Below are 26360 nucleotides of genomic sequence, written 5' to 3' on the forward strand. Positions count from 1 at the left end.
AAGGCTCTTAAATTGCAATAGGATATATCAACACTATGAGAGATACTGAAGGCCAATCAAATCCAGCCACTTTTAAAATAGGCCCTTTACCTAACTGGGGAAATCAACGTTTTAAGAGGCAGGCAGAGAAGGAATAGGATCTCACAGGGCCCGAGGTAGATAACAGTTTGTCCCCCCGCCCCTCCATTCTTCACATAGGAATGGGGTTTTTGGGCCAAGCAAAGTCAGTGTTCCAAAGTTTATCCTGCTTTGGAGGCAAGTATAGGTCTTCCTATACATAAAAACAGTCACTGGGCATACATCAAATATATATTTAAACGATAGAGGACTTGTTCCCTTTGCATTACGGTTTACTAAGCCAAAGGCAGGTTCAAATCTCTTTTCTTAAATATTCAAATGTCACATATACAGTATATATACTAAAAATAAATGTTGTGACAAGTTTTATGGGAATGATGGGGGTGTCACTGAAATAAACATCACACACTACACTGACCTTTGAAAATCGTGGGCCATTTGTATATACTGGAGGTTTCAATGTACAGTAGATACTATGGGTCCAGTATAAGAGAGGGGGGAAGTATTTGCAGCAGAATGGACATTAGTGATTACCAAGGGTTTGCAAATGTCACTTGGACCCTAATGGGGCCTTGTTGAGCAATATGGATTCATAATTATCTAATCTTTTTTTCCCCATATGACAACACCTATAGGTGTGTGAGGAAGACTATTTTAAACCAATGTGCAAAAAGGGTTCAAGGAGCGTAAAACAATGTAAATCAAACAATTTACAGAGAGTTGTCACAAGAAATGATCATACCTTTTTCTACCAGAGGATGACACAGAGTAGTTCATGGCTTTTGGGCATCTTTCACTATATCAAGCTAAAACAATATTTTAGAGTATGATACTAAACAAATCTTTTATCATAAAAAAACAATAAAAAAAAGAAGCCATGCATGTTATTGGGAATGTGTGATTGGAGAAAGGCTGGATATGTGTGTTTGCCCATTAATTGGACTGTCACTATTTTGATTCACAGCCAACTTGTAATACCGAAGACAGATTTCTTCACGGCAGCTCCAAAATGTGTCACTTTGGGTAATATTGAAGAAAAAAAAACAAACTAAAATAGTGCCATTACTAGATAAATACATATCAGTGAAGTAGTTCTAGTAGTGAATTATAAGCCCTTTTGTGTAATTGGTGTGCATGCACATTAGAAGATTCATATAGAGGTTGCCATGTGATTTATACATGAAAATAATAAAAAAAGGCACAGCAAATTTTTATGTTACATATAAATTCACAAAGATGGTAGAATAGGTTTGGGATATAAAAAGAATTTTGGTTTTTTTTGTGATTTTTTATTTTTTTATTTTCTAATGTGCAAAGCCAAATCAAAAGCATTTATTCGATTCAAAATATTCTTGTGTAGCTTTTGTACTGTTTTACATTGACTCTGTTGGAATTTCACTGAAAATCAAGAGATATACAGAGACAAAGTAAGGACTACTTTATCTCTGTATATTTCCTATGCCTGACACTTCTAGACACTGGGCGGAGATGTCAATTCCCCCAGCCATCACCAGTGATGGCTGCAGGGAATTGCACTCGCCGGAGGAAGATGGCAACACCTGAGAGGGACAGGTTTATGTAAGTAGAACTCACCTTTACCCCAGCCCCCCATCTGCAAAGTTCCAGACTGTGACAATGCTGCTTTAAGACAACTGATATACATATTTCCGACCCCTTAGAAAACTAGTAACTTTGTTTAAAAGCAAATTCTGGATTTCTAAAGCTTACATAGGTTAGTGCAAAAAAAATGTAAAAAAGAAATTATAAAAGAAAAATTTATAAATGTGAAACGAAGCATATGGACAGCTGAATTTTAAATTTAGGCACAACTAGCTCTCTTGGCATGAATGTTGCATTTATAAACTCACAACCCAGTGCTTTGTTAACAAATCCCATGTCCACAAACATGCACTGCTATTTAAAAGGATATTCCAAGCATTATAACCACTACGGTTTGCTATAGTGGTTATGGTGCCAGGAGGTCCCTGGCGCTGCCCAACAGTAAACTGTCAAAGCATTTAAGAACAGTCTGACACCTACAGTTCTCTGTTCAGAGCCTGCACTGCTTCCAGTATGGTTTGTTAAAGTGGATGTTCATACTATTTTTCATGTAATTTCATATCAACTCTTACTAAGTGTCAGCTGACACTCTCCGCAAATGAACATAAACATACTTGGTATGAGCTAGTATGATAATACAGAAGTGAAGACTTCTTCTTTACCATACCAGTTCAGACCATAAGCAATGCAGGTGCTGAACAGAGACCATTAAGTGTCAAACTTTTCTGAATCTGTTTACTGTAAGACAGCACTAGGAACTCTTGGCACTATAACCACTAAAGCGAGTTCTCATTGTTATGATGCTTAGTGTCCGTTTAAGAACAACAAATATGTACACATGGCATTAACTGTTATTTTTTTCCCATCTTCTCTTTCTTCAATATATTTGAACTTTCTTATTCCATGTAGTAAGAAAGTACTGAAGTATAGGTTTCAAGGAGAATAGATGTTTGAAGCTTAGTTTCTAAGGGATCCCCAGATAATCAGTCCAATTACAGTTGCAAGAATAGCGAGTACAACAATGATGATGCATATCTTCCTCCTTGATTTGCGCTAGAACATAAGGAGAAAATAAATTTAAAAGTTAAACACCTGATCCATGGCAACTTTTTAAAAGAAAAATTCAGTGAAAAAGAACAAACATTCATTGACATCTACCATAGATTAGTTTTAGCACGGAGAACATAGTGACTGTCAAAACACCTGCTTTGTTTCTATTATCAAAGATTTTAATTATTTAAAGGGAAACTATCATGAAATATAGATCTTCCATTAACACTCTATTCAAATGTGTTTTCCATTTATTATGCAATACATTACATGGAAATGCAGCAGTTTTTTATCGTTTTTAAAGAATTGGAGCTATGAGCGATCTTATTTCCACAGCATGCACTTTGTACATTTCATATAAATGCATGCTGTACTGCTCACTCTCTTGGATGAAAAAAAACACCCCCAAAAAAGGAGTTTAAAGGGGAAATTACACGATTAAATAAACAGTTACCTATAACTTGTATTAAAGGGACACAAGGGTAATTTAACAATTTCATCTTAATACATTTGTTTTAATTCTTCAAGTCCCCTGTCGCTGTCCCACCACTAAGTATTAAACCATTTTGCAGTAGCTTAACACTGAATGAGGGTCTCAGGCCACCCACAGCCCAGCATCAACTGGATGTATGGCTAAAATAGAGAGTACATTCTCCAGTAGCCATACCAATTCATACCAGCAATAGCTGCTGTGATAGGCTGAAAGTGGTCGGTTTACACTCACAGCCAATCACCACTGCCCACAGTTGCGCAGGCTAATTCTTACTTAATTAGCCAAAGCAGCACAAAGGAGCTACTGGGGAGCCTTGTGTAGCAGTAACACATTAAAAACTGTTTAACACTGAACAGAGAATGGTTCAAGCAGTTACAGTGCCCCTTAATCCATTATATTTTGTTTGGTGATATTCGGTTTCCTTCCCAATGAATGTATTAAATATTTAGCAATTGACATCACAATCCAGTTCAGTCCTGGCACAGCAGGGTCGTAAAGTGCTTCGAAAGAGAAGGAGAATCATAAATATTGGGTTAGATTTACTAACACCAAATTTACTTATCTAAATTAACGTGCTTTTCATTTGGCTCTATTCTCCTGCATTTCGTTGTTAACAATTCTCAGAAGTTTAATGAATTCAAAAAACAACCAAAAAGTACAATAAACGAGACTAACTGATTCCTTGAAATCTTGAGCAGTGTAATAATCAGACTATTAGCACATGCTGCACGACAAGAATATCAATATTAAATGGACAGGGCACCAGGAACTATCACAGCTAGAAGTCCGACTCCTCTCCCTGCTTAATGCCTGCTCTTGCTTCCTCTCAACTCAAGTTTTAGGAATGCCATACACTCTCCCTCAACCTACCAAGGCACGTTCATCTGGAAGTTGCTATAATAATTTGCAAACAAGGATCATACCCAGCCTGGAATCTCCACGTAAAGAAAGTAACTGGGAAAGGGGAAATGTATATTTCCAGGGTTCTTACCTGGTACTCTGCTGCTCTTGCAAGTTGTTGGTTAGCTTGCTGAACATGGACATCAGCAGACTCAACGTTGGCCTCTATACTATCTAAATGATAAAATGTTTAATTTATTAAAAATACAAAGTGTCTTACATTCACTGCTCTATTTCAATTAGAAGAAACATACATTAAAACATAATTTCAACTGCTCATCAATAAAGTAACTATAATGACAACTAACTCATACATACCAGTTATGTCTATAGTTTGCATATAACAAACACAGGGATATATGCTCTGGCTGTCTATTGTTGAATATAGATGTAAGGTAGACAATGTAGGGAAGGATACACAATTCAGAAATGATGCACCTTAATCCTTGTTTATACAATCTTTTTACTATTTGAAATAAAAGTACCTAAAAGAAAAGTGGCCAGCTAAAAAGCAGTGTTCTCATAAAAAAATATTGTAATGATCTTATTCTTAATACTTGAGAGATTTACATTAAAACTTATTAAACTGTCTGTGACAAAGAATACCCCAAATATCATTTGCAGATATTTCTACAATTGCCAGGGAGTCAATAGATTGCTTTAGAATCTGCAGGACCAAAACCAAATTTTCTCTACTATGTTCCTTCACACATCCATATGGTTGACAAAACTTACCTATCATATCTCCTTGTTCATGAACCATCATGCCCAAGTCTTTAAATATGTCATTTATGCCTCTAATATCCTCCTGTAAAATAATAGAAAATATATAAAACCATGTGCCGGAAACTATAACTCATATCAAACAAATTCTACGCTTTGGGTTGATGTAATGTGAGTAAATTCAGTTTTATCATTATGCACTTTAAGACAAGGGATTATGCAAACCCAGTATATCCAGTGTAAACAATTAGTACTTTATTTTCTTCACGACAGTAGACGTGCTATATATCTTATATAGCACGTCTACTGTTGTTTCTTCACAACAGTAGACGTCTACTGTTGTTTCTTCACAACAGTAGACGTGCTATATAAGATATATAGCACGTGTACTGTCGTGAAGAAAATAAAGTACTAGTTGTTTAGTTATCTAATCTTGTTTACACTGAATTGCTTTTTTTACATTAAAATAAGTGTCCTGATGTCCTTTCAGTGTACGTAGTCAACTTATCTTGGGTACCCCTTGTATAGGTCACAACCATTAAAAAAAACTAATTTGAGTGCAACATGTTTGGATATACAAGACCCTGCTGACATTTACAAGTTATAAAAAGTGCCTGAGAAGGATTCCTACAAGGGCAGTGCATGGACAAAAGAGGAGTTTGAAATCAGGCGCAGCAAAGACTTATGGTCCCTAGCTGATTCTATGAGAAATCTGACACTGTGCACAATGTAAGAGATTTTGTTTATGAATAAACACAATATTTTTGATAACAGTCACATCTCTACGTGCAGTTTGTGCACACTGTGCCTTTGTACATTGCGGTTTTTAAACACTGGTATGCTGGAGACAGAAGTGGAGGGGAGATACATATTAAAAAGGATTTTATGATACTAAATAATTTTTCACAATTAACTTCTAAATAATGACATATGTTTGGCAACCATCACGGGAGAGCACAAATCCTCTTATGCTTTGCCACCATCTAGTGGTAAACACAAGGAACTGCATTAAATTCACCAAAATGGATTTCTATTTTGCAAATAGAGTGAATTGTATATTTTAATTAAGAAAGCTAAAAGATCAACTTATGAAATCATATATATGCTTTGAAACACAACTTTGGAAAAGATGCAAAGCCAGTGAACCACTCGCGTACAGCTGTTTCATTGTTAATGCAAATCATCAGCATGAGGTTGGTTACTGGCTAGCTTTGAGGCATGGAGGTACAGCTGTCCATGAGTGGTTCACTGGCTTTGCATCTTTTCCTAAGTTTTGTTTCAAAGCGGTTGTATACAGCAAACACAGACTCAAAAGAATCCATGTTTATAATGGAACGAGGCAAAAATTTGATTCTTTCTTGAACTAATTTGCATATGCCCACCCAGAATCCTTTGCGGTAGTAACATCACTGCAAATTTGTAATTTCTGTGGGAAAAGCAAGTCTTATGGCTTGAATAGAGTGCTGATTTTTGTTTAGCATTGTATTGTATTGTATTATATATATATATATATATATATATATATATATATATATATATATATATATATATCTATCTATCTATCTTTCTTTGATGTTGAACTTGACAGCTGATGAGAACCAAGAGTCGATGCCTACAGGCTTATTCATGAAACTCTGGGTTTCCACAAATTAAATCTGAATGGAAAAAAAAACACGGTAAAAATAGCCGGTTTGGAAAAGTTCTCCAGCTCTAAATTGGCATCCAGCATCTCCTGCTTTGAGAAGACTGGATGTGGTGCAAGCGCCTGGAGAGATCCAGGTAAGTGTCAAACTGTATTGGAGTGTTGCTTGGTGCGTTCCTTGGTGCGTTCTTTTAATCTAAACTGAAATATTTAAAGATGCACTCTAAGCACAATAACCACTACAGCATGCCATAGTAGATAAGGTGCCAGGTAAAAAGCAAACCTCTAAAACAATTTGACAATTTATTATCCTTGTACATAATGAGAGGCTAGTTTTAGCATGGCTCTAAGGGCAATGGCTGAATTCTGATGGAGCTGAAAACAGGAACAGAATTTTGGGTCACTGTTGAGTGTTTTTTTTGTTTGTTTTTTTAAATAAATTATTTTAGTGGAATATAAAGAATACAGACCTCAAGTTGATGTATAGCGGATTCACGTTCTTCTATCAGACGTAGGTCATCATCTGTGATTATTTCTTCTTGCATTGTTGCTTGTGTTTGAGATTGACCTTCACTGAAATAAGACAATAACTGGTCACTCACTGAAATTAAATATGTGTGATGGATATAAATGGCAGTGTTATTCCAGAAATAACAGGGGGTGGGGGAGGGGTTGGGAATATCCACACACATTTCTGCCTGTGGCCCTGAATATTTTGCATTTTTTTTTGTTTGTTTTAGCAAGAGGTAGTCTGCGGGCACTTTTTCTAATTAGTCACTGTGTGTGAACATTCATACTCTAAGCCAGTCAGACTAATGGTGGCAAAGCTCCCTCACTCCATGCCACTCAAGTAAAGTTCTCCAAGATATCCCTACACCTGCAATAATGGGGAATGACATCACTGGAGGAGGGTAGGACTGCAGGGACAACTTGCTTTAGTGTGGGATTGCAGGCAAGTTTTTCTATTGTTTCTTTTCTTTGAGGTGTGGGGGGGACCATGCTAACAAAGTTTACTTTTTAAAATACTCTTCAAGGAGTATAGCAACCTCAACGGAGCCAGAATGCAGAAAGAAGACTGATAAGTCGAAATGCGATGTGCCATTTTATTTGCTTGTTCTATGCTTAATTAAAGTGGAGTTATCCACAGAGGTTTCTCTATTATTCCCAATTGTGGGAAAGCAAAACAATCAAGGAAAGAGTGGAAGAATATAAAACTACATGAAAAAGATTTTAGTCCCAGCCTTTTATATAAGGCTCTGCAAAATGTCAGTGGCCCTTCCAGCTGAAGTAGAAGAGGTTAACACAGTAAAGGAGTTTAAGCATGCGTGGGATATGCATAAGGCTATCCCAACTATAAGATAAGGCCAGGGACTAATGAAAGTATATATAAAAATTGGGCAGACTAGATGGGCCGGATGTTTCTTATTTGCCGCCACATTCTATGATTCTATGTAATTATTCCCTCCAATCTTTACCAAATATTTAAACATTGTTACGCTGTATCTTTATACCTTTTGTTGTGTCCCAAGATCTACTTTATTATATGAGGGGGGAAAGCTAAAATAAATATATCTTATTGATTTTTGGGGTAGTATAAATTGCACTCCCTATTTGTTGAATTTATCATAATTCTGATTATTCTGAATTGAATACCAAGGATGCCATTGTAAAAAATACCTACTAATAAGACAGAGGACACAGATCTTACAGATCACAAGGGAGACCATCTCCCTGGTTTAAAAAAAATAGGAATTATCCTATCCCAGAAAACATGTTCAGCCCAATAAGATGGGCTATTTTTTACAAGTTTACAGAAATGACCGGTAAAGGTGAAAAACCCCTGCAGCATCCACGGTTGGTAGAAAAGTCTTAGCTGGGTCATGTCCCTAAATAAGTTAAGAAGAGTAAGAAAAGTTAAATATAAAACAAACTTTGGGCAAATGCCCAGGTTATTCGTTCCTGATAAGTGTGTGCAACACTGTAGTAGATCCAGAAAACACACAGTTTCTGGTTTTAACCTGTCTAGAATATCAAGAAAGGCTTAAAATTCGCATTGAAATTGTAAAGATAAAGTTTTAGATTTACTAGGTCCTCTAACACAGGGCTTGACAAATCTGCTTTAAATCTAGGCGCCAGATAAAGATAGGAGTCAGGTTTGTTTGTTTTTTTAGGTCAAAGCATACAATTCAACCCTGGTGCTGAAAGCACCTTATTCTGGAATACCTGTTAAATGTATTTATTTTTCTTGATATGTTTATTTGAGCATGAAAAAGCTTTACAGAACGGTTTTATTAACAGGTCATTCTTTGCTTCTTATTGGTAAACATCCTTCTATTTTTCATCAGGTACAATTCCCAGACCTTGCAAATTGAAACCATTACACTAATACCTATGAATGGATAAATGTTCTCAACACCAAGCTAGAATTACCCAAGTGACTAATATTTTAACCACTAGATAGCCATAAATAATTGCTATGTTGAATTATAATGGCTACTCACAGTAAGATAAAGTCATTTTAATAGTATAAAAACCTTACCTTAAAGGATTCATATAGTGTCGGGAAAACAACCCTGTTGAAGGGGTTTTACATTGCAGCACGAAGTGCAATAGGGACACAGCACCCAGACAACTTCAATTAGCTGAAGTGGTGTGGGTGCCTACAGTGTCCCTTTACATATAAAAGAGTGTTAAAATGCACAAACAGCACTAGCAGGGACTATATAATAAAAGTATAAAAATAAAAAATTGCTTACCTTTCCCAACTGACCAATGTAGCTTTTTGCCCATCATCTGGGAGACCCCCCTATATTAACAAAGAACATTTTTAGACTTAAGACCATAATTTGCAGTTTATAATGTTTTGATAAACAATATGTAAAATAGTAAGTAAAGCATTCCATTGGTGTAACATTACATTTGTATCAGTCTACACATACACAGACCAATACATCAACAATAGCATCAACTGCTACTACTACTGTATTTATCAAATTAAAAACTGGAATGGGAAAGATACAATTCATTCTGAGTTTTATTGTATTTGCCTAAGAAGAACTATGGAAATGAATTAAAAGAATATGGAATAAAAGAAAAAAAATCATAAGAAGGAAAAAAAACAATAAAACATAACAGTTGCATTCATGTTTGGAAACCGAATGTATAAACACTTTACCAATATAATTTGAAGATAGATTACATTTAAAAATATAAAAAAATATTCCCAGATAAGGACTTGATTTTATATTTTTGCATAAGCTTTCAAAGGATGTAATATTTTGGATTTAAAAAAATATAAATATTAAAATGTAAAATAATACATCAAATAAAAATGTATCAATATTTTATATTTAAAACATTAAAATACTTTTAGAAATATTAAATCATTTTAAAAGTGTATTCAAAAAATATTAAATTGAGACCTAAGTGAATAGTCTGCTTGAATAGAATGCCATCATATTTTATTAATACATGGGGGTAAGATTGGTTTATAAAAACAAATTATTTTACAGAAGAGCAGTCTAGGCACCAGAAACACTAGATGTCAATTTAGTGGTTATGGTGCCATTAGGCTGCAAGCACCATCCCTCAGCTTTCTTCATTTATGCATTTGTGTTGTAAACACATTTCATTAGCCTGTATATAATTCATGATATTTATCTGTTTCTCGGTGTAGCTACACTACTCATCCTTGTAGAATTTTAAAAGACAAACTTTAGAATTTCTGCTTATTTAGAACATCTTCTTAATACACCAAACCTTTGGAATTAGTATGCATATGAATCAGTTGGTAAATTGTAAAGGAAAGCTATGTAATCAGGAAAAAAGGTGAATAAAAAAAAAACATCATGGTACTCGAAACCATGAGTGTTGTTATTTACGGATTCATGTTTTAAAGGTGCATGCATCACTTTGAGACAACAGTCTCATTCAAAATATTTATCTTTTTATGAGGCAATTGTCTAACTCTGCAGGCTAAAAAAAGCAGGTAAAATTATTTTTTCATATTTACCTGCTTCTTCTTCCTTGCACTTTCCATGCCCACTCCAGAGGGTGGACACTGATATAACTAATGAGTGTCTGATCCCTAAGAATCCTGGAATAGCGTATTTGCAATTTTAAGATCTCTGAGAAGTTCCCAGCAAAATAGCAAGAATAAAGAGACTAAATAATACAAAAATACTTCATTACAAAAGGGAGGGAAATCTGAACTGCCAGTATACTAAGGAAAAAAGAATTTACGGTCATATAGCAGCAGTAGAGGAGGGATATCAGTCAGATAACATCAGTTTGGAGCACCTTATACCCTAAAGAAGCCTCTGAGGAAGAAAATATGTCTAGCCTGTAGTGAAGTATGAAGGTATTGAAGGAGAGGAGAGGCCAATGCTTTTTCCGCCCAAGTGGTCTCCATTGCTCTAGTGCAGGCATAGGCAACCGTTGGCACTCCAGATGTTTTGGACTACACCTCCCATGATGCTTTGTTATGGAAGATGTAGTCCACAACATCTGGAGTGCTGAAGGTTGCCTATCCATGCTCTAGTGGCATGTGCCTTGATAAGTGTTGAAAGATGGTTGACCTGTGACTTCATAAGCCATATTAATGGCCTTGGTTAACCATCTTGCAATTGTGGCTTTGGAAGCCTCTTTGCGCTTATACGCTACCTAACAATTGACAAAGAGATGACCAGAAGACATGAATGCTGCTGATTGTTTGAGATAAATCTCCAGAGCTCTCTTTACATCCAACAAGAGAAACCTTAGGAGAAGATAAAAAATATAAAAAAATGAGGAGATTGATGTGTGTTGACTTTTGACAAAAACACCCCAACACAAAACAGGTTTAGGGTAAAGTACTACTTTATCCTGATGAAAAATAGTGAATTCCAAAGAGGAGGAAAGTTCTTGAGTTCACCAACTCGTTTAGTAGATGTAATTGCCATGAGAAAATTGGTGTTCAAAGAAAACATCTTCATAGAGACTTTGTCCAATGGTTCCAAAGAGAAAGTCACAGAGAGCATTAAGAACCAGAGATAAATAACATGCCGGAAATAAGGATTTCTGAAGTGGACATTGAAGTCAAAGAGCCTGAACAAAAATGTTGGAGGCCAAATCAAAAACGAGAAAATGACTAAAAACTCAGACTTGAACTTTCAGGGTAGCTTCACTGAGGCCTGCAGAAAAATAATACAATTTAAAAAGTCTTTAAGTATAACTTGAATAGGAGGTGATAAATTGAAGCAGTCACGGTCTCTGCGCCACACAAGGAATTTGTTCCAGATCCTTAAATAGATTTTAGTAGTAGGTTTTTCTGGTAGCACTTAAAGGGACACTCCAGTGTCAGGAAAACAATCTGTTTTCCTAGCACTGCAGGTCCCCTCTCCCTCCCACCCCCTAAAAACCCCTTCAGTCACTTACCTGAGACCCCCACCGATGTCCCTCGGCGATGGTTTCTGTTCGCCGCCGCTCCTCCTCTTCCTTAGGTCAGCCGGTGGGCGAGACTGATTTGCTAAGGCCATCTGTTTTGACTCCAAGAACCAACTTCGATATGGCCAATATGGAATGATGGCCATTACCTTGTCTGGTCTCCCAGGTATCTATCTCATGGCAGCAAACTAAAACCGGACAAGTGCCAATGTTACCCTACCTATTCAGGAAGGATCGTCTGGAATTTCTTTTCTTTTTTTTTTTTACAGCCTGGTGATGTCCTGGGAATTCAAGCTGAGCTCATGTTTTTGCTCCAATTGCCCTTATAGCTCAAATTTTACAAGATATTAGACCAGACAAGGTAATGGCCATCATTCCATATTGGCCATATCGAAGTTGGTTCTTGGAGTCAAAACAGATGGCCTTAGCAAATTGTGAGCTTACTGTCTCAGGACAGAAACTCTGCAGATGCTGACTGCCTGGAAGCTGCAAGGTTAATTCTTAGAAAACAAGGTGAGGAGTAAAGTATTATGGATCTTCTTTTAAAGGAACACTGTAGGCACCCAGACCACTTCTACCCATTGGAGTGGTCTGGGTGCCAACTCCCACTACCCTTAACCCTGCAAATGTAATTATTGCAGTTTTTTACAAACTGCAATAATTACCTTGCAGGGATAAGTCCTCCCCTAGTGGCTGTCTACTAGACAGCCACTAGTGGGCACTTCCTGCTCCATAGCACACTAGAGCGTCGCTGGACGTCCTCACGCTGTGTGAGGACCTCCAGCGTTGCTCAATTCCCCATAGGAAAGCATTGAAAGTATTTTCAATGCTTTCCTATGGAGAGCTCTAATGCGTGTGCGTGGCATTGCCGCGCATGCGCATTAGGACTCCTCAGCTGGCCGGCGGGATCAGTCTCGCCCACCGGCTGACCTAAGGAAGAGGAGGAGCGGCGGCGAACAGAAACCATCGCCGAGGGACATCGGTGGGGGTCTCAGGTAAGTGACTGAAGGGGTTTTTACCCCTTCAGCAACCGGGGATAGGGGGGGAGGGAGAGGGGACCTGCAGTGCCAGGAAAACAGATTGTTTTCCTGACACTGGAGTGTCCCTTTAAGTTCTACCAGAAAAACCTTCAAATTCTTTGTCTGAACTTCCTATAATACAATCTTTCAAAGACTGTAACCAGACAATCTGAGCTCTTGCCACCGAGGCTCCTGAAATAATGTCTTTACTCTGAAGAACTGAAGCTTGTAAATTTCTTCAGCATGAAGTTTCTACTAGTTTGTAAATGGGACAGCTATTTCACCAATGGGAATGGTAGTTTTCTTTGATAATTGTGCGATTTGCACATTCACTTTCAGCAACTCTTCCCAATTCTTAGAATGCTGTAGTTTGAAAATTTGTTCAAAATGCTTTGAAATAAAGTCCTCCCTGGGTAATTCCATTGACGATTGATAAGATTTAAGAATCTTGGGTGCACATGAAAGCTTTTTCCCTTTTTCTTTTGAGTTTCCCCATCTTCAATTATTATTATTACTTATAAAGCGCCAACAAATTCAGCAGCTCTGCACAATAGATTGACTAACAGCAAAGAGTTTGCAACAAGACAAGCTGGACGCATAGGAACATAGGGTGTTGAGAGGATTACTGCAATAACGTATATAAAGGAACACTTTACGGTCAGGAACACAAACATGTATTCCTGACCTTATAGTGTTAAAACCACCATTTAGATGGCTTCCCCTCATTTAGCCTCCTTTTAAGAGATTAAAACTTACCTAATTTCCATGGCCGCGCAGGACTGCCGGCACTGGTCCCACCCCCGATCCGCTGTGCAGCACTGCCCCAGGAAGCATCTCCACTGGCCATTTTTTGGCCATTTAACCCCTTAAGGACCAAACTTCTGAAATAAAAGGGAATCATGACGTGTCACACATGTCATGTGTCCTTAAGGGGTTAAAGGACCACTATAGTGCCAGGAAAACAAACGTATTTTCCTGGCACTATATGTCCCCCCCCTCAGGGTCCCACTTCCACTGGGCTGAAGGGGTTAAACACTTACCTTTCTCCAGCGCCGGGCTCCATCGGCCCAACGTCAGATCCGAATGCACATGAGCGGCAAGAGCGTGCGCGCATACAAACAGTCCATAGGAAAGCATTTTTCAATGCTTTCCTATGGACGTCCAACGTCTTTTCACCATGATTTTTACAGTAAGAAGCGCGGATGCGCTTCTAGCAGCTGTCAGTGAGACAGCAACTAGAGGCTGGATTAACCCTAGTGTAAACATAGCAGTTTCTCTGAAACTGCTATGTTTTCAGCTGCAGAGTTAACACTAAATGGAAATGGCACCCAGACTACTTCATTGAGCTGAAGTGGTCTGTGTGCCTATAGTGGTCCTTTAAGCAGTATCCACTGAAGGTGTCCCTAGGGAGCAATGTAAACACTGCCTTTTCTCTGAAAAACAGCGTTTGCATGAAAATGCCTGAAGGGAATGATTATACTCACCAGAACAAATACAGTAAGCTGTAGTTGTTCATGTGATTATAGTGTCCCTTTAATGAATTGATTCAATTCCTCCACCGGAAAACCAGAATCTGAAAAAGACTCTTGACTGAAAAGAAGAGTGGAAACATTCAACTGATGAAAGCTCTAAAGCTCTTGATAGGTCTGTTTAGGACAGATGTAGACTCCTTGGAATTAACTGCTGTTTGTTTAAAACTTTTAACAGTTTGGGATATATTCTCATAAAACCAATTCAGTAAAGGATGCATCTCCTTCTGCTTTGCCTTTTTAAAGCTTTTGCAATTACATATTTTCTTTTTACAATCATCAGGCAGAAAAGTGGCACAATTGATACAGGCTAGCTTTACAAGTTGCCTTCAGTTTTGGAGCAGAAGGTTGTTTCTTCTGTAATACAATGAAACTTTGCTGTAGCAGTAAAAAAGCAACAAACAGAAGCCTTTAAGGTCAAAGAAAAAAACACTCCCTACCTCTAGACCTCTGAAACATGTCGGGGGACTGGTGACAATGTATTCCTATACTGACAAGCATTCTTGCTGTCAGACAGGCATTCAAATTCAAAATCAGCATTCCTGTTGCACATGCATAGTAAAGTAAAGGAACAGTAGTGTAACGCAACATTCCACCATTGTGCGCAATCTCCAGGTCTGAAGAATTTTGGTGCAACAAACCCCAAAGTCCTCCATGCACATACTATAGAACTGCATGTCCACATATGATCTATAACTTCTATTGGGTCTGAGCTGGAAGCCACTAAGTTCACGGCCTGAGGAACTATTGAGTAGCAGCATGTGCCTACTTTACCATAAAGACAGGAAACAGCCACCAACAAAGAGTCTACTGATTGGGACAAGTAAAAACTAGGGGGCCCTTTTCTGAGCTACTATTTAAAGTGTGAAGGGGAGGGGATTGCCTAACTAACCTATTATATTTAGAGGCTACTCATGCAGCTTTAGTTTGAAAATCCCTCCTGTACTGCTGCTACATGACTTGAAAATAATAGGTTTTTATATTATCAGTGAATTGACCAAATATCCATAAATACACACACAGATATACACATACATCATTTATATTATATAAACACACATATGATCAGTTGTTACACGTGCTCTTTTTTTTTCTTTGTCACTTATGTCTCCCTGACTCTAAGCATCTTTGCTGATCGGTTTGCAAAAATCATGCGCGTGCACGTGAATTAGAACTAGAGCATTCATAAGAAAGGGGGTAGGATGAGAAATAGGTGGGGAAATGAGAGGGTAAGAGGGCTGAAAAAAAAAACTTGCCTAGCTTAGAGGTGTGTTAGAAATCGCAAACTGGCAGCTGATAAAGTTTATAAATGTTTATTACATATTTTGCAAATGTTTCTTGCTTTATTTTAGTTTTATTCTATTTGTGTAAAAGTGTTTGCTTGCTGGTTTGAAGAAAAAAGAAATACATTGTCAAGTGATGCATGTTCCTTTAAATACTTTCAAATAAATAGTGTATGTTTCAGTTTGCAATATCTAAACTTCCTGTTAGTCATTATGCATTACATTATTCCCACAGCCTAAGAGTCAATGCAATTTCAAGCCATCATCACAATATGCTTCCAAATTAAATTCACATGAAGACAACAATATTATTATTACTTACAGATATTCTGGATCCTGCACGCACTCTAGCAACAAACTCTTTTTCTCTTTCAGCAGCATTTCTTTGTATCTTCTGAAAATTTGTTAGTGCTGCAGAGAATTCATTCACAAGTCTATCTTTTTGTAATTTCCTCTGCCGCTGGAAAATAAACAAAAATAATATGTTACTATCTGGATGCATTCAGATGACAAAATACAAATAAATAAATGTCTAGCTTTAGCAAAACACACTGGTTTGTTTTCCTGGCACTATAGAATTCCTTTAAGGAGACTGGGGCACTGCAACCAGACCACTTCAATGAGATGAGGGGTCTGGTTCTTAGCGTGTCCCTTTAACTGGAATAGTGACTGAATTCCAAACTGTCAAGATGCAATTAAACAGGAATGGGGTGAAGAGTCAGCGCTACGTAGCCACAGAGAAATATAGTTTAGAACGGCTGCACACCTTAAAAGGGGAGTTCCCCTAATCCCCTTATATAAGTAACATAAAACACGAAAACAGAAATGAAAAGATGCAATTAAACGGCTGAAATACGGAATCAAATGATGGCAATATGAAGATCGAAATTTGGTTGGACCTAAATTGCAGGTAGACTGTTGCCAGTTCTGTCTAATACAAGCGGTCATTACAGTAATTAGCAACATTTTGCTAGTCAATGTCTGGGGAGAAATTGTTAACTTTATAGAGGGATCACATTTACCCCAATAAATAACAGCTATTTTTTTATTTAATTAATTTATTTTACTAATATTATTCTATTGATGTATTATTATTTTAACAAATCGACTTCTGGCAGCCTGCATTGCCAGTGGCCAAGGAATATCGCTGTATTTTCATCTGAAAAATCAGTAATATTTATCTAGCAAATATGTCTACTACCAGATTTTGTTTACAGCTAAAATTCTGTGTTTGATAAAAAACTAAATCCTATATTTTATATGAGATGGAACTAATGGAGATAAGTTCATGCAATTTGAACAACCAAATTTCAATTTACGGTCAGTAAATGTGAGAATTGCTAGTTTTGCTATTTGGGTCAAATTTTGCTATTCTAGATTGTAGTGGTTACGGTTCTTGGAGTGTTACTTTAAGAACACCATAGCTTTTTGTCCAATTTCTCCATGCAATAGAATGCACATATATTATGGAGCACTTACACTCTTAAAGGGACTCCACACCTAAATAGCATTTCAGCTTGCTGAAGTGCTTTATAAGTGAGGAATACCCTAGTTTAACCTCTGTCAAACAGCCAGGGAGAATTCCTTCCTACAGCGCACGCAAGTACACGAGCCAGCACAAGTGCACGCAATGGTGCACAAGCCAGTATGTGTGTGAATGTGAGCACCAAGTCAAAGTTTCTTCCAGGGAAAAAAGGGGAGTGTTTACAAAAGCTGCAGTTCATAAGACCTGCAGCGTTTGCAAGCTCTCTTAAGATATACCCCAATGAGTGATCATTACAGACAAGAAACACCATAATTTATTATGAGCCTTTATTCTCACCTATATCTGAGAGATTAACCTTGAAAATGTAATTTTAACAAATCTAATGACTGTATTACACTATTTTGACTTTTATAAAAAATTTTGGGTAGATAGATCTTGTGTGTTCACATATGACCCTATACAGGAGATATATTCTGTTTTGGATGCCCAATTGGTAAGTGAAAGAAAGATGAAGAAAAAGCTAGTTTCCCAAGTATCAAAATTACATTGAGTAAAATTGAAATTATTAGTGGTATCACTCCGATATTTGCCCGGTTGTCTCTCACTACTAATGTCTAAATAGCAATAGTGCTTTAAAATAACAACTCCATTTAAGATGCAGCAACAACTTTTCATTGTATTACAATTAAAAAAACCTGTGAGGTTGTCAAATGTCAATTACGAACTGCTCAAATTTACCTACCTGATCAATATCCGATGGCAAAGAGACAAATTTTTTCAAGTATTTATCTGTATCTTTGGCAATCTTGTTTGTATCCTGCACCTTCTGCTGCCTAAAAAAACCAAACCATAACTGAAATCTATTTCATGCCTTAATAAAACCATTAAATTACTTAAAATATCAACAAACACTGATAAAGGGAAACAATGATCAAAAATACACCCGATTTAAGGTTTACACACAACCCAGTTTAAAGTATTATGATCATGTAATCCATGACCTGATGATATACCTTATTGATTTCTCTACATGAGAGAACCCAGTTACATCAAAGCTCCAATAGGTTTTTCGTCAAAGGCTAGTCGTTTATGTTAAGGTTATGATACACACACACTCAAAATAAAACACATCAATAACATATACTTTTAAATCTGTACATAATAAAACCTGTTATTTTAATCATGTGTGTAATTAATAACTGTCATTTCTATATTTGATATTGTGGGAACTATCAGTGCCTTGTGTGTAAGGAAATATGGATTTGTGTGTACATCAGCAAATTTGACAATACAAATCTGGGAGATGATGGCCAGGCGAGTGGCCCATATGTACACCAACGTTGAGACCCCCAGCTATAGAATTGTATTAATACAAGGATATCAATTTATGGCACGCAGTTGGAAAAGGTTCAACAGGACCTTACTTTGCAGGACACAGATCACAATAGATATTGAAGAATGCCATACACATATCATATAACATTTTGATTTAGAAGTGTATGAAAGATGGCACAACCAAGACATTGCAAATATCATACTGCTCTGCAATTGATTGGAACAATATTCAAAACATTATTGAAGACTTTAATAGAAACAAGCAAACATGACAACATTACGGCCACAGATCGTGGTCTTTGTCAAATCATTTTACCATAACAAAGCAGTGTTGCATATACTCCCACCCAAACTTAATTAAAGCACACAGAAAAGCATTTAAATAATAAAATATTTAATTTACCAAACACAGCCACAGCATGGTTATCAGTACATTGTCACCCTGATCAAGGGACAGAAATCCCACATGGATGTCACATGATCACAAGACACAAGAAGCACATTCAAAAGAAAGACCAAGTACTCCATTGTTATCACATTGGCATTGAGACAGATGGAAAGGCATCCATTCGATGGTATACTCGGTCATTCTTTTGTTTATGCTTCTTACGTCTTCCGATCACGTGACATCCATGTGGGATGTCTTTTCCTTAGTGGGGGTTATGTGACACCATGCTGTGGATCAATTTGTAAAAGTAAATATTTTATTGTTATTATTTAGATATTTTCAAATGTCTGCAAGCTGTTTTAGGATTAGTATTTACAACCTTGCGTTGTTATGTAAAATTAATTGACTAAGACCAATGCGTAACTAGTGATTACGCTCATTTAACAGCTATTTTGCGTTTTTTAAAGCGTAAGTTGTGGTTTACGGTGGCAAAAGAGAAGCCATTTCTCACAAAATATCATTCAAGCCAATGAACATTGTTTGATGCTGACGATCTAACTCATTCCGTTACAGCATCACTGTTTCTAAAATGGAAGTGTTGGATTTATTTATTAAACGTAAAATTAGAGTAAATTTAAAATAAAATAGCTATGTTTAGGACAAAATGTGCAAAACAATTCCGGCACAGCTCTATGAAATACAAAAACAAAACAACAAAAAAAACAGTCTTACTAGCTCATCATACATAATAAACAAAAATAAACTTGCTGAAGCTTTTTACAGTCCTGTATTAATTATATATTGATACTTTAAAGATCTTTCAAGGCTAGTTTGGTATGACAGAATGATGTCAAAGAATCGCCTTGCTGCACCAATCAGCATCTCCTCATAGAGATGCTTTATCCCAATGCAACTTTATGGAAATAATTCAACATTTTTATGCATAGCATAAAGACACCGAATGTTGGTCCTGGCAAGATTACAGGACCATAAACTGAGTGACAAATATTGACAGAAAAGGATGTGTTTGCAACTGGGAGACTGCAGGTATGGTCTTTTTGCATGGAAACCCCTACATTAAAGGAACACTATAGTCACCAAAATTACTTTAGCTAAATAAAGCAGTTTTAGTGTATAGATCATTCCCCTGCAATTTCACTGCTCAATTCACTTTCATTTAGGAGTTAAAGGGACACTCCAGGCACCCAGACCACTTCTGCTCATTGAAGTGGTCTGGGTGCCAACTCCCACTACCCTTAACCCTGCAAGTGTAATTATTGCAGTTTTTTTTAAACTGCAATAATTACCTTGCAGGGTTAAGTCCTCCCCTAGTGGCTGTCTATTAGACAGCCACTAGAGGACACTTCCTGCTCTATAGCACAGGTTTTCTGTGCTAGAGCGTCGCTGGACGTCCTCACGCTGTGTGAGGACCTCCAGCGTCGCTCTATTCCCCATAGGGAAGCATTGAAATGCGCATGCGCATTAGGTCTCCTCGGCCGGCGGGCGAGATCAGTCTCGCCCACCGGCCGACGTAAGCAGGAGGAGGAGCGGCGGGGGAGGAGGAAGCAGCGACGTGGGACCTGTCGCTGCCTCTGGTAAGTCACTGAAGGGGTTTTCACCCCTTCAGCAACTGGGGATTGGGGGGTGGGAGGGAGAGGGACCCTCCAGTGCCAGGAAAACGGACTGGAGTTTCCCTTTAACCCCTTCAGGACCGGCCTGTTTTTGCGATGTTTGTAAGTTAAGGACCAGAGCAGTTTTAACACTTTTGTGGGATTTGTGTTTAGCTGTAATTTTCCGCTCTCTCATTTACGGTTCCCATACAAGTTATATATTGTTTTTTTCACGACAAGAAGGGCTTTCTTTACATACCAGTATTTATATTATGTCATATATTGTATTTAAAAAAAAATAATAAAATATGGTGAAAAATAAAAAATAAAACATGTTTTTGGACTTTTACTTGAAAAATCTTTTACTTATCTACAAAAGCTAATGAAAAAAACTGCTAAATAGATTCAAAATGTTGTCCCGAGTTTAAAAACACCCAGTGTTTACATGCTTTATTGCAAGTTATAGGCCTATAAATACAAGTAGGAAATTGCTGTTTCAATATATATATATTTTAAATGTATCAATAGTGACATTGTTACACCGTTATCTGTCATAAATCCCCGAAACACACCTAACATGTACATATTTTTTAAAGTAGACAACCCAGGGTATTCAAAATGGGGTATGTCCAGTCTTTTTTAGTAGCCACCTAGTCACAAACACTGGCCAAAGTTAGCATTTATATTTGTTTGTGTGTTAAAAATGCAAAAAACGCTAACTTTGGCCGGTGTTTGTGACTAAGTGGCTACTAAAAAAAAGCTGAACATACCCCATTTGCAATACCTTGGGTTGTCTTCTTTTGCAAATGGTATGCCATCATGGGGCTAATTCTCATTCCTTGGCTACCATACGCTCTCAAAGGCAACCTAACCAATCTGACAAATTTCAATAAAAAAAAAAAAAGTAAAATCAAGCCTTATATTTGACCCTGTAACTTTCACAAACACTATAAAACCTCTACATGTGGGGTACTGTTATACTCAGGAGACTTCGCTGAACACAAATATTAGTGTATCAGAACAGTAAAATATATCACAGCAATAATATCCTCAGTGAAAGAGCTGTTTGTGTGTGAAAAATGCAAAAAACTTCACTTTCACTGACAATATCATCGCTGTGATATGTTTTACTGTTTTGAAACACTAATATTTGTGTTCAGCGAAGTCTCCCGAGTAAAACAGTACCCCCATGTACAGGATTTAGGGTGTCATAGAAAGTTACAGGGTTAAACACAGTGCTAGCAAATTAAATTATCTGGACTTTTGGCCTGGGTTGGCAGGCAGGTCCCTCAAATTGCAATCATTAAAATTACTTAATTAGGTAAAAATATTACATAAATATGCACGTAGAATTTTAATATATATACATATTTATATATTTGACGTCTACGTGTATATTTATGAAATTATTTATGTAATTATGTATGTGGACATATGTATATTTCGTATTATTTTTATTTATTTATTTATACATAGATATATATATCATTACATTCTAAGTGTATTTTGATATAAATATATATATATCAATATCAAAATACTGTTAGAATAAAACTGAATATATATATATATATATAATTTTTTTTTAATTATTAAAAATTATTTTTATTTTTTTGTTATTTATTTTTATTAACATATTATTTGTATTTTATAATAATATATATATACCATATATATAGTTATTATATATATTGTATATATTCGTGTGTAATTTAAATATAAGTGTATTTTTATAATTATATACGTATATATAAATATAAAAATACACTTAGTGTGACATTATATATATATATGATATATACATATATTATATATAGGTATATATAGATATAATACATGTATATATAGCATATATATATACACATATTATTTTTTTCACACTTATTACTTTATTTTAAAACTTTATTTGTGATTTTTCACTTGCAGGGAGACTGCCTGTCAGCACAGACAGTCCCCCTGCAGGCAGATACAAAGACCCCTATTGCGGTCATGTGATCGAGTGATCACATGGCCGTGGGGTCCTGATCTGCCGAGGGGGGGCTGCCCGGGCAGACAGGCAACCCCCCTGGACCGGGAGGAGAGCTGATCGCCGCCGTGGGACCGACGGCGATCAGGTAAGTAGCCCAAAACCGTTATGACGGTTCAGGACCGTCATAGGTCCAAACGCACGTTTTACCGCTGACGGTCCTGAACCGTCAGCGGTCCTTAAAGGGTTAAATCACTTTGTTTCTGTTTATGCAGCCCTAGCCACACCTGCCTTGGCTATGATTGACAGAGCCTGCATGAAAGAAAAAAAAAAACAACTGGTTTCACTTTCAAAGAGACCTTAAATAATTGTATCTCAATCTCTAAATTGAGCTTTAATCACATACAGGAGGCTCTTGCAGGGTCTAGCAAGCTATTAACATAGCAGGGGATAAGAAAATCTTAATTAAACAGAACTTGCAATAAAGAAAGCCTAAATAGGGCTCTCTTTACAGGAAGTGTTTATGGATGGCTGTGCAAGTCACATGCAGGGAGGTGTGACTAGGGTTCATAAACAAAGGGATTTAACTCCTAAATGGCAGAGGATTGAGCAGTGAGACTGCAGGAGCATGTTCTATACACCAAAACAGCTTCATTAAGCTAAAGTTGTTCAGGTGACTATAGTGTCCCTTTAAGCTGTAATGGTTCTGGTTCTGGTGATATGCATGTTTCTTTAAATGGTAAACCCATTTCCCTTTTCACATTTATGAATCATTTAAATTATTTTATTTCTCTGTCCCCATACCCATCGATCTTTGGCTGACAGTCTGTGTTATGGTTTATGGAGTCTTCTAGTCAAATTAACTTTATTTCTGCATAGTTCATGCTGAAATTCTTTATTCAAGTACAAAAGAACATGCAATTTGGTCTTTATGAAAAAATCTTTACGGCGACCCACAGTGTTTATAGTCCAACGGCATTAAGAGAACAGCTGTGTCAGGTAATTCATACGTCCATTAAAGTTAGTTAGCATGTAAAATATTTAAGACAAGAACAAAAAGGCTGACAGGGAACAGATGGGAGGTCAAAGTTAATTGCTTATATTAGCTGTTGAGTGAGCACCAAATATCTAAATATAATGCTGCTCTGGGATAGTCAGGGGATTTCCTAAGTCAATACAGAACTAGTATAAGCGTCAGTGAGAAGAGTACAGTACTAAGTAAAACTGCATGCATTGCCTAGAAAAAAAAATATGATGTGATTTGTTACAAAGGAATGGTAGGAAAAAGAACCAATTAAGAAGGAAGGAACACCATGAACACTACAGCATGCAATCTAAGTAGACAAACTATTTTAGAATGTTTAATGGGACCCGACAGTCACCAGAACAACTACAGCTTATTGTATTTGTTCTGGTGAGTATAATCATTCCCTTCAGACTTTTTGCCGTTTACACTGTTTTCAGAAAAAAAGGAATTTTTTACATTACAGCCTAGGGATACCTCTACCGGCCACTCAACAGAGGTGCTTCCTGGGGCAGAGCTGCACACTGTGCAGCACTGACATTCAGTGTCTCCACCCTCTGCATGGAGACACTGAACTTTCCTCATAGAGATGAACCAATTTGATGCATCTCTAATAGGAGCTGTTGATTGGCCATGGCTGTAATTCACTTGTACCGTCTCTTCCCCTGATCTGCCTCCTTGACAGGCTTAGCCAATGTGATTGGCTGAAAGAATCACTTCTGATGAGGTCAGCCAAGCAGGCAGATCAGTGGCATTGCCAGCAGAAGTAGACTGGAATACAAGTAAGATTTTGCTATATTATGGGGGCAAGTAGGGGACAGGGGGACTAGATTGTGGTTTTAACACTATACTATACATGTTTGTGTTCCTTTCACTTTTTAATTGGGGAAGGCCAGGCGTCAGTTCCTGTCTTCAAGAGCGCAGGAAACTCTCTGTCTGACCTAGCTCATTGGCTGAGAACAAACAGCTTATCCTCTCATCCAATGAGTCGGATCTGCACTGAAGAGTGGAAGAGAAGAGTCACGGCCTAGGTTAGAAGTCAAACCATTCTAAACCAGTTTGACTGCTTACATCACAGTGTAGTGGTTATGGTGCATGAAGTGTTCGTTTAATGCTGACAAAACAATGAATACATTGAGGCCACAGGTAAATACTTACAGTTCATTCCTTAATTCTGCAGTATCTAGAACAGTTCCAAGCTGATTCACTATTCTCTGAATTTCAGAAGCTAAAAGTTAAACAGAGTAAAAAAAATTTTAGTAAGTCTCCAGGAAATATTACATTCATTTTACTATACTAATTATAATGTTATTAGAATTATTATTGGTATTTATATAGCACCAACTAATTCTGCAGCGCTTTACAATAATATGAAAGTGGAGGAAATTTACAATAAATTAGACAATTTCACAATGACACAGGAACAATAGGTTGAGGAGGACAAGTTTACAGTCTAAAGGAGGTGGGGTACAAATACACAACAGGGCAGCAAGGAGTCACCAAACAAGGTGGAAAAGTAGCAGAGCTGGAAGTGAGAGCGGAGTACGGCTCTTCTTTTAGGATAACATTTGGTTTCATATATCTTGCAATTTTTGTTGTAGAATACAAACCATTAAATAATAAAAGTATGGCTACAGGTGACAGTTGTACAGTTAATACTGCTTAACTGCAGCAGAATGTTTGCGAGATAGGTAATGCTAAAGCAAATAAATCACTTGAGTAATCACTTGGAATCCTTATTCAACAATATTAAATTGAGGCCTCAGCTAACTAAAACCATCAATATATTTTACTATTGTTAATATATATATATTTATTATCCACTTCGCTACCAGGCACTTTTTGATAGAATATATATCACAATATGTATAGAAGCACAGTAGTACATAAACATATCACAACACAATAAATAAGTGTATATGCTGCTTCGCAGAAAAAATAAAATAAAATAAAAGGATCTATTTATGCAAATATACACAATTTTAATTCTCACTTAATTGTTCAGCCTTTATAATAAAAAAAAGGCTTTAAATAGTATACAATGTGCTTTATAATGTACACAGGGTCTGAAATGGTACTACTATAAAAGCAAAAAACATTCTCATACAGTAAATGTGACAAAAATAAACAATGTTTGCATTTGAGCATAATGCCCACACAGTAAATATAGTACATACATTTTTATAATTCAAAACTGCTATAGTGATAATGCCCATAACAACAGCAATCTTCATCAATCTCTGGAATGTTAATGTAATGACAACAGTTAAATAGTAAATAAATGATCTTTCCCATTGAAACTTCTTGTACTGTTTGAAAGCAGGGGTGAGCTTACATTGTCATTAAATTTACAGGGATTATATAAGTGACTAGTGGCTTCTGGCAATAAAATCTATTCATCTACTTGTTGGTAATCATAACTAGAGAATAAATTAGGTAACAAGTGAGGTTTTATGGACTAGATTTCATTCTGTAAAACACAAGAAAATTAAAACATTTATCCTTGATTTAGGTAGTTAAGTGGTTAAAGAAATACTCCAAGCACCATAACAACCTCTAGAAATTGTTTAAAATTCTTGCCAGCAGTCTCTTATGTGTCACTCCACACCTGCGTTCTGCCAGATGCTTAGCTCACTATGTACAAGAAAGCTTCTAGGCAGGTGCTTCTGGCTCTCCTTTCAGCAAAAAGGAGGCGTGGACCGGCACCCGTTAGTTCATAGGTTACTTAATGCCGACTACTTACATGGAAAGGAGGGAGGCAGCAGCATGGAACTCCGGGGACCATAATCACTACAGAAGGCTATAGACTGCATGTAATATCTTTTTCTATATTTTATGAAGCAAAAATAA

At 36.9% G+C, this 26360-nt stretch overlaps 1 protein-coding gene across 1 annotated transcript in view; it reads right to left on the minus strand.

Moving 5' to 3' along the window:
- Positions 1-242: 242 nt before the first annotated feature.
- Positions 243-26360, minus strand: part of STX7 (syntaxin 7) — a 33060-nt gene continuing 6942 nt past the window's right edge. The window contains exons 3-10 of the mRNA XM_063443238.1: positions 24669-24738; positions 17930-18020; positions 16024-16161; positions 9203-9252; positions 6917-7019; positions 4817-4889; positions 4173-4255; positions 243-2691 (exon numbers count right to left, since the gene is read on the minus strand). Of these exons, the coding sequence (XP_063299308.1) occupies positions 2596-2691; positions 4173-4255; positions 4817-4889; positions 6917-7019; positions 9203-9252; positions 16024-16161; positions 17930-18020; positions 24669-24738 (704 nt within the window). The 3' untranslated portion in view covers positions 243-2595. The remainder of the gene's footprint in view (positions 2692-4172; positions 4256-4816; positions 4890-6916; positions 7020-9202; positions 9253-16023; positions 16162-17929; positions 18021-24668; positions 24739-26360) is intronic.

Source organism: Pelobates fuscus, chromosome 2, assembly GCF_036172605.1.
Source record: "Pelobates fuscus isolate aPelFus1 chromosome 2, aPelFus1.pri, whole genome shotgun sequence".
Classification (NCBI taxonomy): Eukaryota; Metazoa; Chordata; class Amphibia; order Anura; family Pelobatidae; genus Pelobates; species Pelobates fuscus.